Here is a 12,992-nt window from a genome sequence, read left to right on the forward strand (position 1 = left end):
CCATAAACTCTGAAATCAAGAGCCATACATGTCAAACTATTTTTATGAAACATTGTTTGGCATCATGTAGACACTGGATAGTTCAATGGTTCTCAAGTGTTTCCATTCAGGCGACTCCATTAAAACAACAACTTGTATTTAGGTTCACTACACATACAGAACAGTGCACATACCAAAATGTTCAGCTTAATTAATTTTCACAAATGGAATACACTCATGCAACCAGGTCCCACAATAAGAAACAACGCAACCAGAACCTCAGAAGCCTTGTTAGTACCCCCTTAACAGGACTCCATTTTAATCAAGTACCCGTGATACTTGCGTATGTAGTTTAAGAGCGAGAATACGTATGTGTAGACCTCTTATAATTTCTCCTCCATCAGCCCTTCTCACCCCTCCCCCACAAAACATGCGCGTGCCCTCCGCTACCCCCTTGGGGACCACTGTTATAGGGTTGTGTGTGTGCGTGTGTAAATAAATGCATGGAGACATGAACCTACAACACCTTCAGTGGAAAATGTAAATTGGCACGAAACTGTTAAAAGGAGTTATTGATCCTTAATTTAAAAAATACGTACTACGCGTAATGCGCTCTGCGAGTGCTATCTTAACGTGGATCAATTCTAAGGACTCGTTTCCTAATGTTCAACATGGTCGCATGCGCGTCTATAAGCAACATGGCCACTCTGCCAGGCACCGACATGGCAACCACAGCCTCACTGCGCACGGGAGCGCTAGAGCGCTCCCATGAGGAATATATCCGCCATTCGGCCAACACCTAACGTGGCTCTCTTTACAGCCTCCAGGCGAGCGCGAAACCGGAAATGACTTTTTCATCTTGCGCATCTCAGGGGATCCTTTTCCGGTTAGCCGTCGGTAGTCCGCGTGAGAATAGGATGTTTCCTGGAGCCAGGGCTGGGAGGTGCTAGTCTGCCGCGCCTTATTCGAGACGCGTCAGGTCGGGAAGACTAACATGTCGGACACGTGGAGCTCTATCCAAGCCCACAAGAAGCAGCTGGACTCTCTGCGGGAGAGGCTGCAGCGGAGGCGGAAGCAGGACTCGGGGCACTTGGGTGAGGCGCTGGAATGTCGGGCCGAAGGGCTGGCGGGGCCGATACCCAGCCCAAGAGGGCGGGTGGGAGAAAAACCTACAAAGTCAGTGACCTTTCCCAAGCGTCCCTTTCTGTAATGCCTCATACACTGGCACCCCCTCTCCCCCGCTTAGCAGATCTTCTCCCTCCTGCAAGTAGTTCGAGGTTCCCCGTCACCCTGGGCCTCGGTTCCTCCAGTTCACTTTTACCGGAAAGATGCTGGAGCCCCACCCGCGTCTGCCTGGCCCACTTCAGATTGTGAGAACGTCGTCGCCTTTGTGAGACCTCTCAGCCCCTATCCCGCGGAGCAGCTGCTGTGGCGCTTTGTTTTTTATAGCGACTGCTTTGCAGTGGTCATTTCTTTGTGGCTGTGGGCACAATGAGCAAGGACCAAACCTTTATATCCACAGTGCCCAGTTTAGTGGCCTGCACAGAGTTGGCGCTCGGTGTTTTCTAAATGAGTAGGGGAACTGGCATTGACTTAACCATTTACATACGTAGCAAGAATCTGAAAACGTTTGTTTTTAGTCTATAAACTTTTTCTCCCCTCCCGTTGCCCCCTTTGTCTTAGTCATAAAACCCAAAGGAACTTTAAAAGATTGTCAGATTCTGCCCCGCCCACCCCCGGCACAAACCCTGAATCATTTAAGGCAAATCAATTACAAAACTGCAAAGATAGTGAATCTATATCACCTTGTGATAGCGTGTTCCAATGTTTATCAATATATTAGACTCCATCTCAAAATCTTGTTTTGATCATATTAGGTGTATATGCTCACATGTTGGCCCCTGGAACTAGAAGATGCACTGGCAGGATACTCCTTCCCACCCTAATTAATAAGCATTGAGTATCTACAGTGTTCATGAGTCTAGCTAGAAAAAATAAGTAAGACATGGCTCCTGCCCTCAATTTAAAATTGAGTTGGGAATCAAGGATAGATGCTTATAAAAAGCCAGGAATAATAAATGTAAGATACCAAATGAATGAATCTGGTCAGTACAGTGAAAAGAGAAGTAACAAGAACTGGTATAGTCAGTGAAGCTGTCATAGTGGAGTTGGCACCTGAATTTTTGCCTCGGTGGCGGTATAGGACTTAGATAATTAAAGAGAAGGTAGGAGGACAGGGTAGTAGACAAAGAAATGCAAGTCATACTATCAGGGAATAATTAGTAGTCAAGCTTTGGAGTAGTTACTGAATTACCCAAGGGGGAGAATTTTTTTCTTGCTATATAAACTTCAGTTCCCTTGACTTCTTATTGTAGATCTAGTTTTCTGGTTTTTTAAAAAAATATTCTTTGGAACTTTTTATGTATATCTATTTTATTTTTTAAAAAAAATCCTTCCTCCCCCCCCCCCCCAAAGATAGGGTCTTCCTTGCTTTTGTTGCACAGGCTGGAATTCAGTGGCTCAATCATAGCTCACTGGAACCTCTAACTCCTGGGTTCAAGCGATCCTCCCATTTCAGCGTCCTGAGTAGCTAGGATTATAGGCACTTGCCACCATGCCCAGCTGATTTAAAAGAATTTGTAAAGATAGAGTTTCGCTATGTTGCCCAGGCTGGTCCTGAACAGAGCTCAAGCCATCCTCCTGCCTCAGCCTCCCAAAGTGCTAGTATTACAGGTTTGAGTTCCTATGCACCACTGCAATTGCTTCTTAATTATCATAAGCTTCAGTTACTGGACTTAAGTATCTTATCACCATTTTCAAAAACAGCATTCTAAAAAGATATGATTACAGGCATTTCTACTATATTTTTATGTGTGTTCCTGAAGAATCTTGCTTTTTGCAAATATGTGCATTAAAAATAGCAGGTCTTACAGAAGAAATAGTTTTAGAAGCCTACTCAAAACCTATGTAGCTTTGTTACTAGAGCCTATACAATTACAATTCTACTAAAAACACTAGCATAATTAAATCTCCACTGACATTTCTACCTACAATGAAAGTTGTTACAACTTTGAAGCCAATGGGCTTCTACTTCCTGCTCCCATCAGTCTTGTTTTTGTTTGGTAAATGTCTTTGCAGTTTCTTCGTCTGGACTTGCATCTTTCCAGATAGCTTAACATAATACAAAGTGTAGCAGTTCTTGAAGCCACTAAACTAGTCACTTAGATTTTTTTTTAAAGGCATTCCTGTAGAATTCTTACCTTTTTTTCTGAAGGTGCTCATATATTGACAAAATTTGCTCTTTAACTATGAGAAAACTTCTGACCACTTCAAAACATTAACATGATGAGAAAAATCATGTATAAACCAATAAGCTTTCCATGTTATTCTGACATTCCATTATTTACCAATTACATATCAGCTAATTTGCATTGTAGTGAAACAGATTATACTTGGGTAATATATTAAAGAAGTCAGAGAAACATCTGTTTTGTGGAAAGTCTTGTTTACTACCTAGATCCTTAAAATGATCATCAGGTATGCAGTAGTGGGATATGGGCTATCTGGGTGAGTTGCTCAGTCAGAAGAAGAAAAGGGCTAATGGTCCGAGACTTTTATAATTAGAAACCCATTGAGCACTAATTTTCAGTATATGCATTTCAGTAAGAGGTCATGTAGCCTTGTTCTGTCACCTCATTTGTCCACATAGATAGCTCATCACTATTTTAGTCCCTTGAGCCTTTTTTAGCATGGAAGAATGCAATACCTTGGGCAGGTTCATTTCTTCTAAAGATACTTATTTAATCTTATTTATTTATTTACTTAGAGACAGGGTCTTGCTATGTTGCCCAGGCCGGAGTACAATGACTATTCACAGGTGCCATCATAGTGCATTACAACCTTGAACTCCTGGGCTCCAGCAGTCTTGCTTTAGCCACCCTAGTGGCTGGGACTACTACTGGTGGCTCGTGCCACCATGCCTGGGTATATTTATTTAATTTGGGTATGGACTAGATTATTTTTCCCTTCAGCAATAGCAATTGGAAAAGGGAACTTGAGGATTCAAGTAATTGTTTCAACAAAGTGATCTACAAAATTAACTTTTTAAAAGCCACTATATCAGTGTATTACATCCCTGATTACTTGGTGTTCACTTTTGTCTTTCTGTCATTTTTGTGACCAGCTGTCCTCTACCTGTGGTTTTGTTTGTTTTTTGGTTATAATTGTTCCTTATCATACTTTATACTTTCCATTTCATACTCTTTCGTTTTTTTTTCTTTTTTTTTCATCAGAGCTACAGCTCAGAATTTCATACTCTTTAGATGGATAATTCTAATTGCATTTGGTTATTTTAAATTTCGTTTCATTTTTCCTTGATATTAACCATACTTTGGTATTAACTAAACTTTGTGCCATATGCAAACCTAACTACCACAGCCTCGATACTTTTGTCCAGGTCCTTGCTAAACATGTTTAATAATTTTGACAAGACTGTATTCTCCCTTAAATGTAAAGATTCTTTTTCAGACGTATCTCTTGACTTGTACATCCATCTAATAATATAGTTAAGACTTTTACAAAAGTAATTTTGAGGTTCTGATTAAACATATATTGTCTTCTGACCCACAGCTTCATCTGGCTCGTCATTTGGTTCTGTTCTTTTGATTATTTCAAAGAATATAGTTCTTTGAGCTTTAAGATTCTTAGGAAAACATTGTGAAACACACTGTCTTAGTTTATTAATCATGTTGTCATTTAAGATATAACCAAAGAGGCTGGGTGTGGTGGCTTACACCTATAATCCTAGCACTTTGGGAGGTCAAGACAGGAGGATTGCTTGAGGCCAGGAGTTTGCGACCAGCCTGAGCAAGAGCAAGACCTTGTCTCTACAAAAAATAGAAAAATTAGCTGGGTGTGGTGGTGGCATGCACCTGTAGTCCCAGCTATTTTGGGAGGCTGAGGTATGTTGATCACTTGAGCCCAGGAGTTGGAGGTTGTAGTGAGCTATGATTGTGCCAGTGTACTCTAGCCCAGGCAGCAGAGCAAGACCCTGTCTCTCTGTCTCTCTCTCTCTTTCTCTGTCAAACACACACAAGATATAACCAAAAATTTGATAAAAGTTCAGATTATTCAGTTCCTTTGTCACAGGAAATACAAATTTTCCTGCCACATTTTGGTTTTTATAGCATTGCTGAAATTTGATTATTATTTACAACTGAACTCAAATGTTAAAAGACAAGGATGTAAAATGAACTAAAATGTATCCACATCATTAATACTGCAAAATACTATGGGCAAAGAATCATTGGGAGACCTTTGTTAGCTTGAAATAATGGAAAATGCTCAGTAATCTGGTATTCATTTTGATCATTGACAATACTCGCAAGTTATTTTTATTTAAGTCACATGGGCAAGAAATGAGGACAATATGCAAAGTCAAGATGTAAAGGGATTGTCTACAGAGAGCTTAGGCCTTGATTAACAAAATAAAACTCATGCTAATGACAACAGCACTATACTACAAGGTGCTTGGTACAATATTTAAACATAAAATAAGGGGGAAAAGTAGATAATTTATGGCTTACCTAAAATATTGAGAATTTTATAATATACATAACAAAGTATAAGACCCATATGGTGACTGTTGATTTAAAGCTTACATTTTCCTTTTGCCTCCATTTCTATTATCAAAATCTTTAGTTCTGTAATTTATATGATCTATTACCCCCTTTGGCATACTTTATGAGTTAAAAAGGTTGATATATGATGTGTAACACTTAAATTTGTGTATGTAATATCTGAAGTCCTAATTTCAAAATGCTTTGTGTTGTTTTTTTTCTTTTTGCATTAATGAAATTTATCATTGATTGTGCTTAGGTTGTTTAATGAAAGAAATTTTTGGTTACTTTAAAGAAATTCAAAACTTGACTAATAAAAGAAAGCTCAGAGTTTGAGCCTAGTATAAATATTTTACTATACTTAGACCATAAAGGCATTTTAGCTAAAATTCATTAGACTTATAGGATTTGTGAATTTCAAGGGATTTCAGTAGTCACCACCAGTCTAGTTCTGTTCAATGCAGGAATTTTGTTTATAGTCTTCCAAGTAAGCTAAATAGTAATTGTCACAAACGTTTCTTACATATTTTTAACTTAGGTCAGTTAGCCTCAAACTTTTTCTCATCCAGACCTTCAAAGTGTTTCCACGACCCTTCCTTGTGTACAACACCTCTTCATCAAAACAAAGAACCTATTATCAGTTCTGCTGGCAAAAGTTCCAGTCTAAGATTCAGCAAAACATAAAGGAATGACAAGAAATAAGCAAAGTGAAGAAAGCTCTATCAATATCTAACATTTCCAGCTAGCATGGAATTGAGTCTGTTTTCCAAATAGGGTATAATTTATTTTCATAAAATGTAACTATTCTAGCAAGGTTCTTGGTGTTCAGCTACATTTTCTTTGGAACCTCTGAGTCAGATTTTACTAAATTGAGTTCCATTAGAATGGAAATTTCAAAAATATTTCTAAATGTATACTAATAATGACCCACTTACGTGATATAATATTTTATTTAACAGAATTTCAGTGTAGGCCCTAAGAGTTTAATTTTTCATCTATATTTTAACTAATAACCATAGATATTAGGCTTTCTCAAAGAAAACATTTTGTCCTAATATGAGCTTCTTAAATCTTACTAATGTTATGATGGCTGCCCCAGCTTGTGAAGTAATAGTAGATGATAACAATACACAGTAAGAAAATACTGTTTAGTGACCAGGGCTTCATCAAAATATTATAAGATTGTGTGTATATGAGTGGTTCAGGTCACATTGTTCTGCCTCCAACACTGTCATCTTATACACTTTCTGATGACCAATGGTCTTGATTCATTAAAATTCAAACTATATGCCTGAAAAAGATAATCTGATCCCAGTTTAGGTCATTGAAAATATTAATATTTCTGGCTTTTACTAAAATGTAGGTTGATTATAACATTTAGTGTGAGAGAAGGGAGGTGGTAGGGACATTTAAATCTACTGTGCTGCTAATTTACTTCCTTTGAAGCACAGCAAGGACAAGGAGTTAGGAAAACACGTCTCAATAGAGAAGAGGTAGGCAGTTCTTAGAAAATCCAGGATTATCTTGGCAAAGCAGTGAATGCTTGAGTTTGGATGAGGAAAGGTAATACAGTGCTAAAGTTGGTTAGAATATTTCCTGTATGAAATAAAAGACCTGTGTACTGGAAATGCTAGGGAATTTGACTTCTGAGGAATGTTAGACTTGACAGTGGTTGCCCTTTTTCATTTTTACTTCTCTTTATTAGATTTACGGAATCCAGAGGCAGCACTGTCCCCAGCCTTCCGTAGTGACAGCCCAGTGCCTACTGTACCCACTTCTGGTGGTCCTAAGCCTAGCACAGCTTCAGCAGTTCCTGAATTAGCTACAGACCCTGAGTTAGAGAAGAAGTTGCTACACCACCTCTCTGATCTGGCCTTAACGTTGCCCACTGATGCTGTGTCCATCCGTCTTGCCATCTCCACGGTAATGATCTGATCAAGTTAAGATTTACCACTTATTTTCAGTTCATAGTCAGTGTCTTATTGCCCTCTTCTTTCCTCCTTCTCTAGCCAGATGCCCCTGCCACTCAAGATGGAGTGGAAAGCCTCCTACAGAAGTTTGCAGCTCAGGAGTTGATTGAAGTAAAGCGAGGTCTCCTACAAGATGATGCACATCCCACTCTTGTGACCTATGCTGACCATTCCAAGCTCTCTGCCATGATGGGTGCTGTGGCTGAAAAGAAAGGCCCTGGGGAAGTAGCAGGGACTATTGCAGGGCAGAAGCGGCGTGCAGAACAGGACTCAACCACAGTAGCTGCCTTTGCTAGCTCGTTAGCCTCTGGTCTGGCCTCTTCAGCATCAGAACCAGCCAAGGAACCAGCCAAGAAATCAAGGAAACATGCTGCCTCAGATGTTGATCTGGAGATAGAGAGCCTCCTGAACCAACAGTCCACTAAGGAACAACAGAGCAAGAAGGTAGGGATCATATGGAAATATTCTCACAATATGCTCTTAGTCATAGCTTTGATAGAGAAGGATTTACCCTCAGGACAAGTAGTAATTCTTAGAATTGAGGGTTTAAAGCAGTGGTTCTCAACTGGGGTTGATCCCTCCAGCCCCCCAGGACACCTGGCAATGTCTAGAAATCTTTTTATTGTCATAATGTGGGTAATACTACTGGCATCTAGTGGATAGAGGCCAGGGATGTTGCTTAACATCCTACAATGCATAGTAAGGACAATCCCCCACAACAAAGAATTGAAAAGATTATGTGGCTCAAAATGTCATACTGCCAATGTCAGAAAACCCTGATTTCAAGAAGCTGTCATTGAATCTGTTTAGAAGACTCCTCAGATTAAGAGAAGAGGAATCCAAATATAGAAATACAGGGATATGAATGGAAAGGAATCTTAGAAGATAGTCCTGTGGACCAGTAATTATCGAAATTGATGATTAAACAATGCAGATTGGTTCTGAGTATAAGTATTGGATTGACATAAGTTCTCATCCATTTGTTACTTCTAGTTGTGTGAGTTTGAACAAGTTAGTTAACTTCTCTTGAGCCTTAGTCTTCCCATCTGTAATGTGAGAGTAACCATAGTACTCTCCCTTGTAGAATTGTTGAATAGACTCGTGAGCTAAACAGTAAAGTGTTTAGCATTGTACCTTAGCAAATATAAGTGGTTTTTGTGGGAAAGAATGCTTTCTTGTGGAGGGAAGATTAGCTTAATGCATAGCAGTAGAGACCAGGCCTCTTGTGTTTTAATTTCATCCTAAATGTAGATTTGTGAGGAAGGACTGAACCCCTGACAAATTTCTTATCCTAAGGTTCCAATTTTCTGATGTTAACTTAGCTGATTTATCCCTTATAAGACATTACTGTCAAATAGAATTTGCGGAGATAGTTTAAGAGCTAATTTGATCTACAAACCCTTTTAAATCCAAGGCTACTTCTGTCACAGGTCAGTCAGGAGATTCTAGAGCTATTAAATACTACAACAGCCAAGGAACAATCCATTGTTGAAAAGTTTCGCTCACGAGGTCGGGCCCAAGTACAAGAATTCTGTGACTATGGAACCAAGGAGGAGTGCATGAAAGCCAGTGATGCTGATCGACCCTGTCGCAAGCTGCACTTCAGGTCTCTTGGGAGGGAATGACATGGGATGGGTTTCCCAGAAGCAGTCATTCCTTTCAGCATATTCCTTTCAGTCATTGGAGTTCTGTCTATAATCCTATTATTTAGTTTATGGTTTGTCTAAGTTCTCTAGACTGTAAAGGTATACTTTCAGAAGTGGCATTGCGTGGGAAGGAATACAGGCTTCACTCCCAAATAGATGTGAGATTTTCTTAAAATGCTCCCTTCTTCTTGCAATAGCAAGGCATCTGTCTCTGAGCCACAATGAAAAAGTTAAAGTTCTCTGGAAGGAAGATGATCTTAGGAGAAACAGGAACCTGAACTCTTAGGTCAGTATTTTATTCTGCTTTAACCAACCAAGTTCTTCCTGCACTGCTTTCCTGCCTGTGGTAAGAGAAGAAACCAAGTCTTTGCTCAGAGAGAAATTATAATTATTCCTTAGTGTGAATTATGGATTTCCATGTCACCTGCCTCCCTTCCCTTAAAACTCTTGGAGGAAGCTCTAACAATAGAATTAGGGGAGGGTAATAAAAACAAGAAATTTTGAAACCATTTGGAACTTGAACTGTAAGATCTACCTCTTAAGCACCATCTTAATTCTGATTTTCCCTTATTTCCCCAGACGAATTATCAATAAACACACTGACGAGTCTTTAGGTGACTGCTCTTTCCTTAACACATGTTTCCACATGGATACCTGCAAATATGTTCACTATGAAATTGATGCTTGCATGGATTCTGAGGCTCCTGGCAGCAAAGACCATACCCCAAGCCAGGAGCTTGCTCTTACACAGAGTGTTGGAGGTGACTCCAGTGCAGATCGACTCTTCCCCCCTCAGGTACCTGTCTGCTCAGAAAACTCATCTCAACTTAAGCATTTATGTTTGAGTAGGGCAGCCATACGTGTAGGAAAGCAGGGCATAAATCAGCAATCTGTCTTGCTGATTGGGAATGGAGTGGGATAGATATGCTTACAAGGGAATAGGAAAATCAAATGCAACAGGGACTGGGGCCATGAATCTGAGAGTGAAATAAGGGAAGATGACCAAATACCACCTTACACAGTGGATCTGTTGTGATATCCGTTACCTGGACGTCAGTATCTTGGGCAAGTTTGCAGTGGTGATGGCTGACCCACCCTGGGATATTCACATGGAGCTGCCCTATGGGACCCTGACAGATGATGAGATGCGCAGGCTCAACATACCAGTACTGCAGGATGATGGCTTTCTCTTCCTCTGGGTCACAGGCAGGTAATGCAGTTCAAAGATATGTAGGTTTGGGCAGATTTAACAGAGTACTGGGTGGGAGATAAAATCCTGGGTTTTCCTAGCCCTGCTCCTAAATGTATGACTGATTCAGCCTTTTTTCCTACTGAGCCCTAATGCCTGTTCACAACACAAATGATATCTCAAATTATATTTAACTCTACACTGTTCTTTGAGAAAGGTAAAGTTATTGAGAATAGATTCTATGCTTTATCTTTTCATTCTTAGATCCACCCTGTTGCCTTAATGGTATCTTGCACTTAAATGTTCACTGACCCGAATGTTTATAATGTCAAATATCATATAGGGAGAAAAAAATAGGGCATACAAGTAGTTAAGTCTTATTTCTTTCTAGGGCCATGGAGTTGGGCAGAGAATGTCTAAACCTCTGGGGGTAAGTAGCAGTTGTGTTGCTTTCTTTTGAGGGAAATACTTACTGGTATAGTTGAGAGATACATGTTCCCTGCGATTCCTTGCCTCTGTAGGTGTTACTGCTTCTAACCTATGAAAGCCTGGTTAAAGCTCCAGTTCTTTCTTATGTCCCACAGTTATGAACGGGTAGATGAAATTATCTGGGTGAAGACAAATCAACTGCAACGCATCATTCGGACAGGCCGTACAGGTCACTGGTTGAACCATGGGAAGGAACATTGCTTGGTGAGCAGCAGTGGGGCCCAATTCAGTAGGTGGAACGTAAAGAGGGATTATTTAATTTATTGAGAAGTTCAAAAGGTGTGGTTTCATCAAGTAATCTGTTTTGTGTGGTGAGCAGGTTGGTGTCAAAGGAAATCCCCAAGGCTTCAACCAGGGTCTGGATTGTGATGTCATCGTAGCTGAGGTACGTGCTTCCCCAAGCATCCAAAGCTTCCACATTTTTGTTGGCATCAGTTATTCATGTCAGGTGTATTCTCATCCCACGTTTTTCTCATTTGGATCATAACATAATAGAAATGGCTAGAATTGCAATCTTGGGTAATTTAAAAAGTAGCTCGTCTTTATTTCCTAGGTTCGTTCCACCAGTCATAAACCAGATGAAATCTATGGCATGATCGAGAGACTATCCCCTGGCACTCGCAAGATTGAGTTATTTGGAAGACCACACAATGTGCAACCCAACTGGTAAGGTGACTAGAGAACAGGCTAGTTCTGGGGCAAAACTGTTTATGGTCAAGGTCATAAGTTAGTAGAGTTACCCCTCACATTCCACTAGCTCTTTAACTCCAGGATTTCTGGTTTTCCCCTTCTTTTCTCATTTCAGGATCACCCTTGGAAACCAACTGGATGGGATCCATCTACTAGACCCAGATGTGGTTGCACGGTTCAAGCAAAGGTATCCAGATGGTATCATCTCTAAACCTAAGAATTTATAGAAGCACTGCCCTACAGAGCTAAGCATCTGTAGCCATGGCTCTGCAGGCTAAACTTGAAAAGTAATATTTGTACAATAGCTGTTTTATTTAAATAAACATTTGTATTATAATTGGGATTTCAAGGTCAAATTCTGGCTCTTCCACTTTAACAGTGTGATTCCTTATATGTAAAATGGGAATATTATCTACCTCATTGGGTTGTTGTGAAGGTTCAAACTAAATGAATCCATGGAAAACATTAAAATGTTGATCATCATAAAACAGGACTATATAGATCAAAGTCATTAGTTACGAAACGGGTTCTCAGGCCAGGTACGGTGCTCGAGCCTATAATCCTAGCACTCTGAGAGGCTGAGGTGGGAGGATTGCTTGAGCTCAGGAGTTTGAGACCAGCCTGAGCAAGAGCGAGACCCTGTCTCTACTAAAAATAGAAAAATTAGCCAGGTATTGTGGCATGCACCTGTAGTCCCAGCTACTTGGGAGGCTGAGGCAGGAGGATGTCTTGAGCCCAGGAGTTTGAGGTTGCAGTAAGCTACTCTGACACCACTGCACTCTACCCAGGGTGACAGAGTAAGACTCTGTCTCAAAAAAAGAAAAAGAAGGGGTTCTCTAGGACAGCATTTCTCAAGGTAAGAATTTGAGTTTCACTTAAGGTTATCACCACTATGACTACCATGCTCTAACTTTTTTTTATTCTAATTTAACTGTGTGGCTTTGCTAGTCTATTCTTTACCTTACTTCCAAGAAAAAAAAAAAAACAGGTTAAATAAGTACCTAGGTATGAAGAGAATTGGCCTATATATTATGTAAGTGAAAATATCTATCTTTTAAAGATATTTCATCAAACACAAGTGAACACAACTTCTTTAGACTTCAGTGAAACCTCTTATATTAATTTAAGGATGTAGAGTTCTGCCTGTTACACTCATAAACTGTGATAACTTGTATAAGGATGTTGACTGCAAAGACAATATTATTCGTAAAGAGAAATAAATAAGAAACTCCTGGGTAATGTCATTTTACCTTCAGCCCAGTGTGCCTGTTGTGTTGAAAACCTTTGTTCTCAAAGCAGTGTATTGATGTGATAGTGGTTTCCTGGTTTAAGAGGGAACCTTTAATGTAATCTCTCAACCCTTTTAAAATGGATGCACACAGTGGCAGTTTCTCCTAGGCTCAAAGCTGAG

General features: G+C 39.9%; 1 protein-coding gene across 1 annotated transcript; it reads left to right on the top strand.

Moving 5' to 3' along the window:
- The first annotated feature begins 827 nt into the window (after positions 1 to 827).
- Positions 828 to 11,924, top strand: METTL3 (methyltransferase 3, N6-adenosine-methyltransferase complex catalytic subunit). The gene is made up of 11 exons (XM_045526550.1): positions 828 to 1,073; positions 7,303 to 7,520; positions 7,607 to 8,011; positions 8,998 to 9,173; positions 9,793 to 10,009; positions 10,236 to 10,423; positions 10,794 to 10,832; positions 10,987 to 11,095; positions 11,211 to 11,276; positions 11,445 to 11,557; positions 11,697 to 11,924. The coding sequence occupies exons 1-11, from the start codon at positions 974 to 976 to the stop codon at positions 11,806 to 11,808; spliced, it is 1,743 nt and encodes a 580-aa protein (XP_045382506.1). The 5' UTR covers positions 828 to 973; the 3' UTR covers positions 11,809 to 11,924.
- Positions 11,925 to 12,992: the final 1,068 nt, after the last annotated feature.

The sequence above is a fragment of the Lemur catta genome, chromosome 1, assembly GCF_020740605.2.
Source record: "Lemur catta isolate mLemCat1 chromosome 1, mLemCat1.pri, whole genome shotgun sequence".
NCBI lineage: Eukaryota > Metazoa > Chordata > Mammalia > Primates > Lemuridae > Lemur > Lemur catta.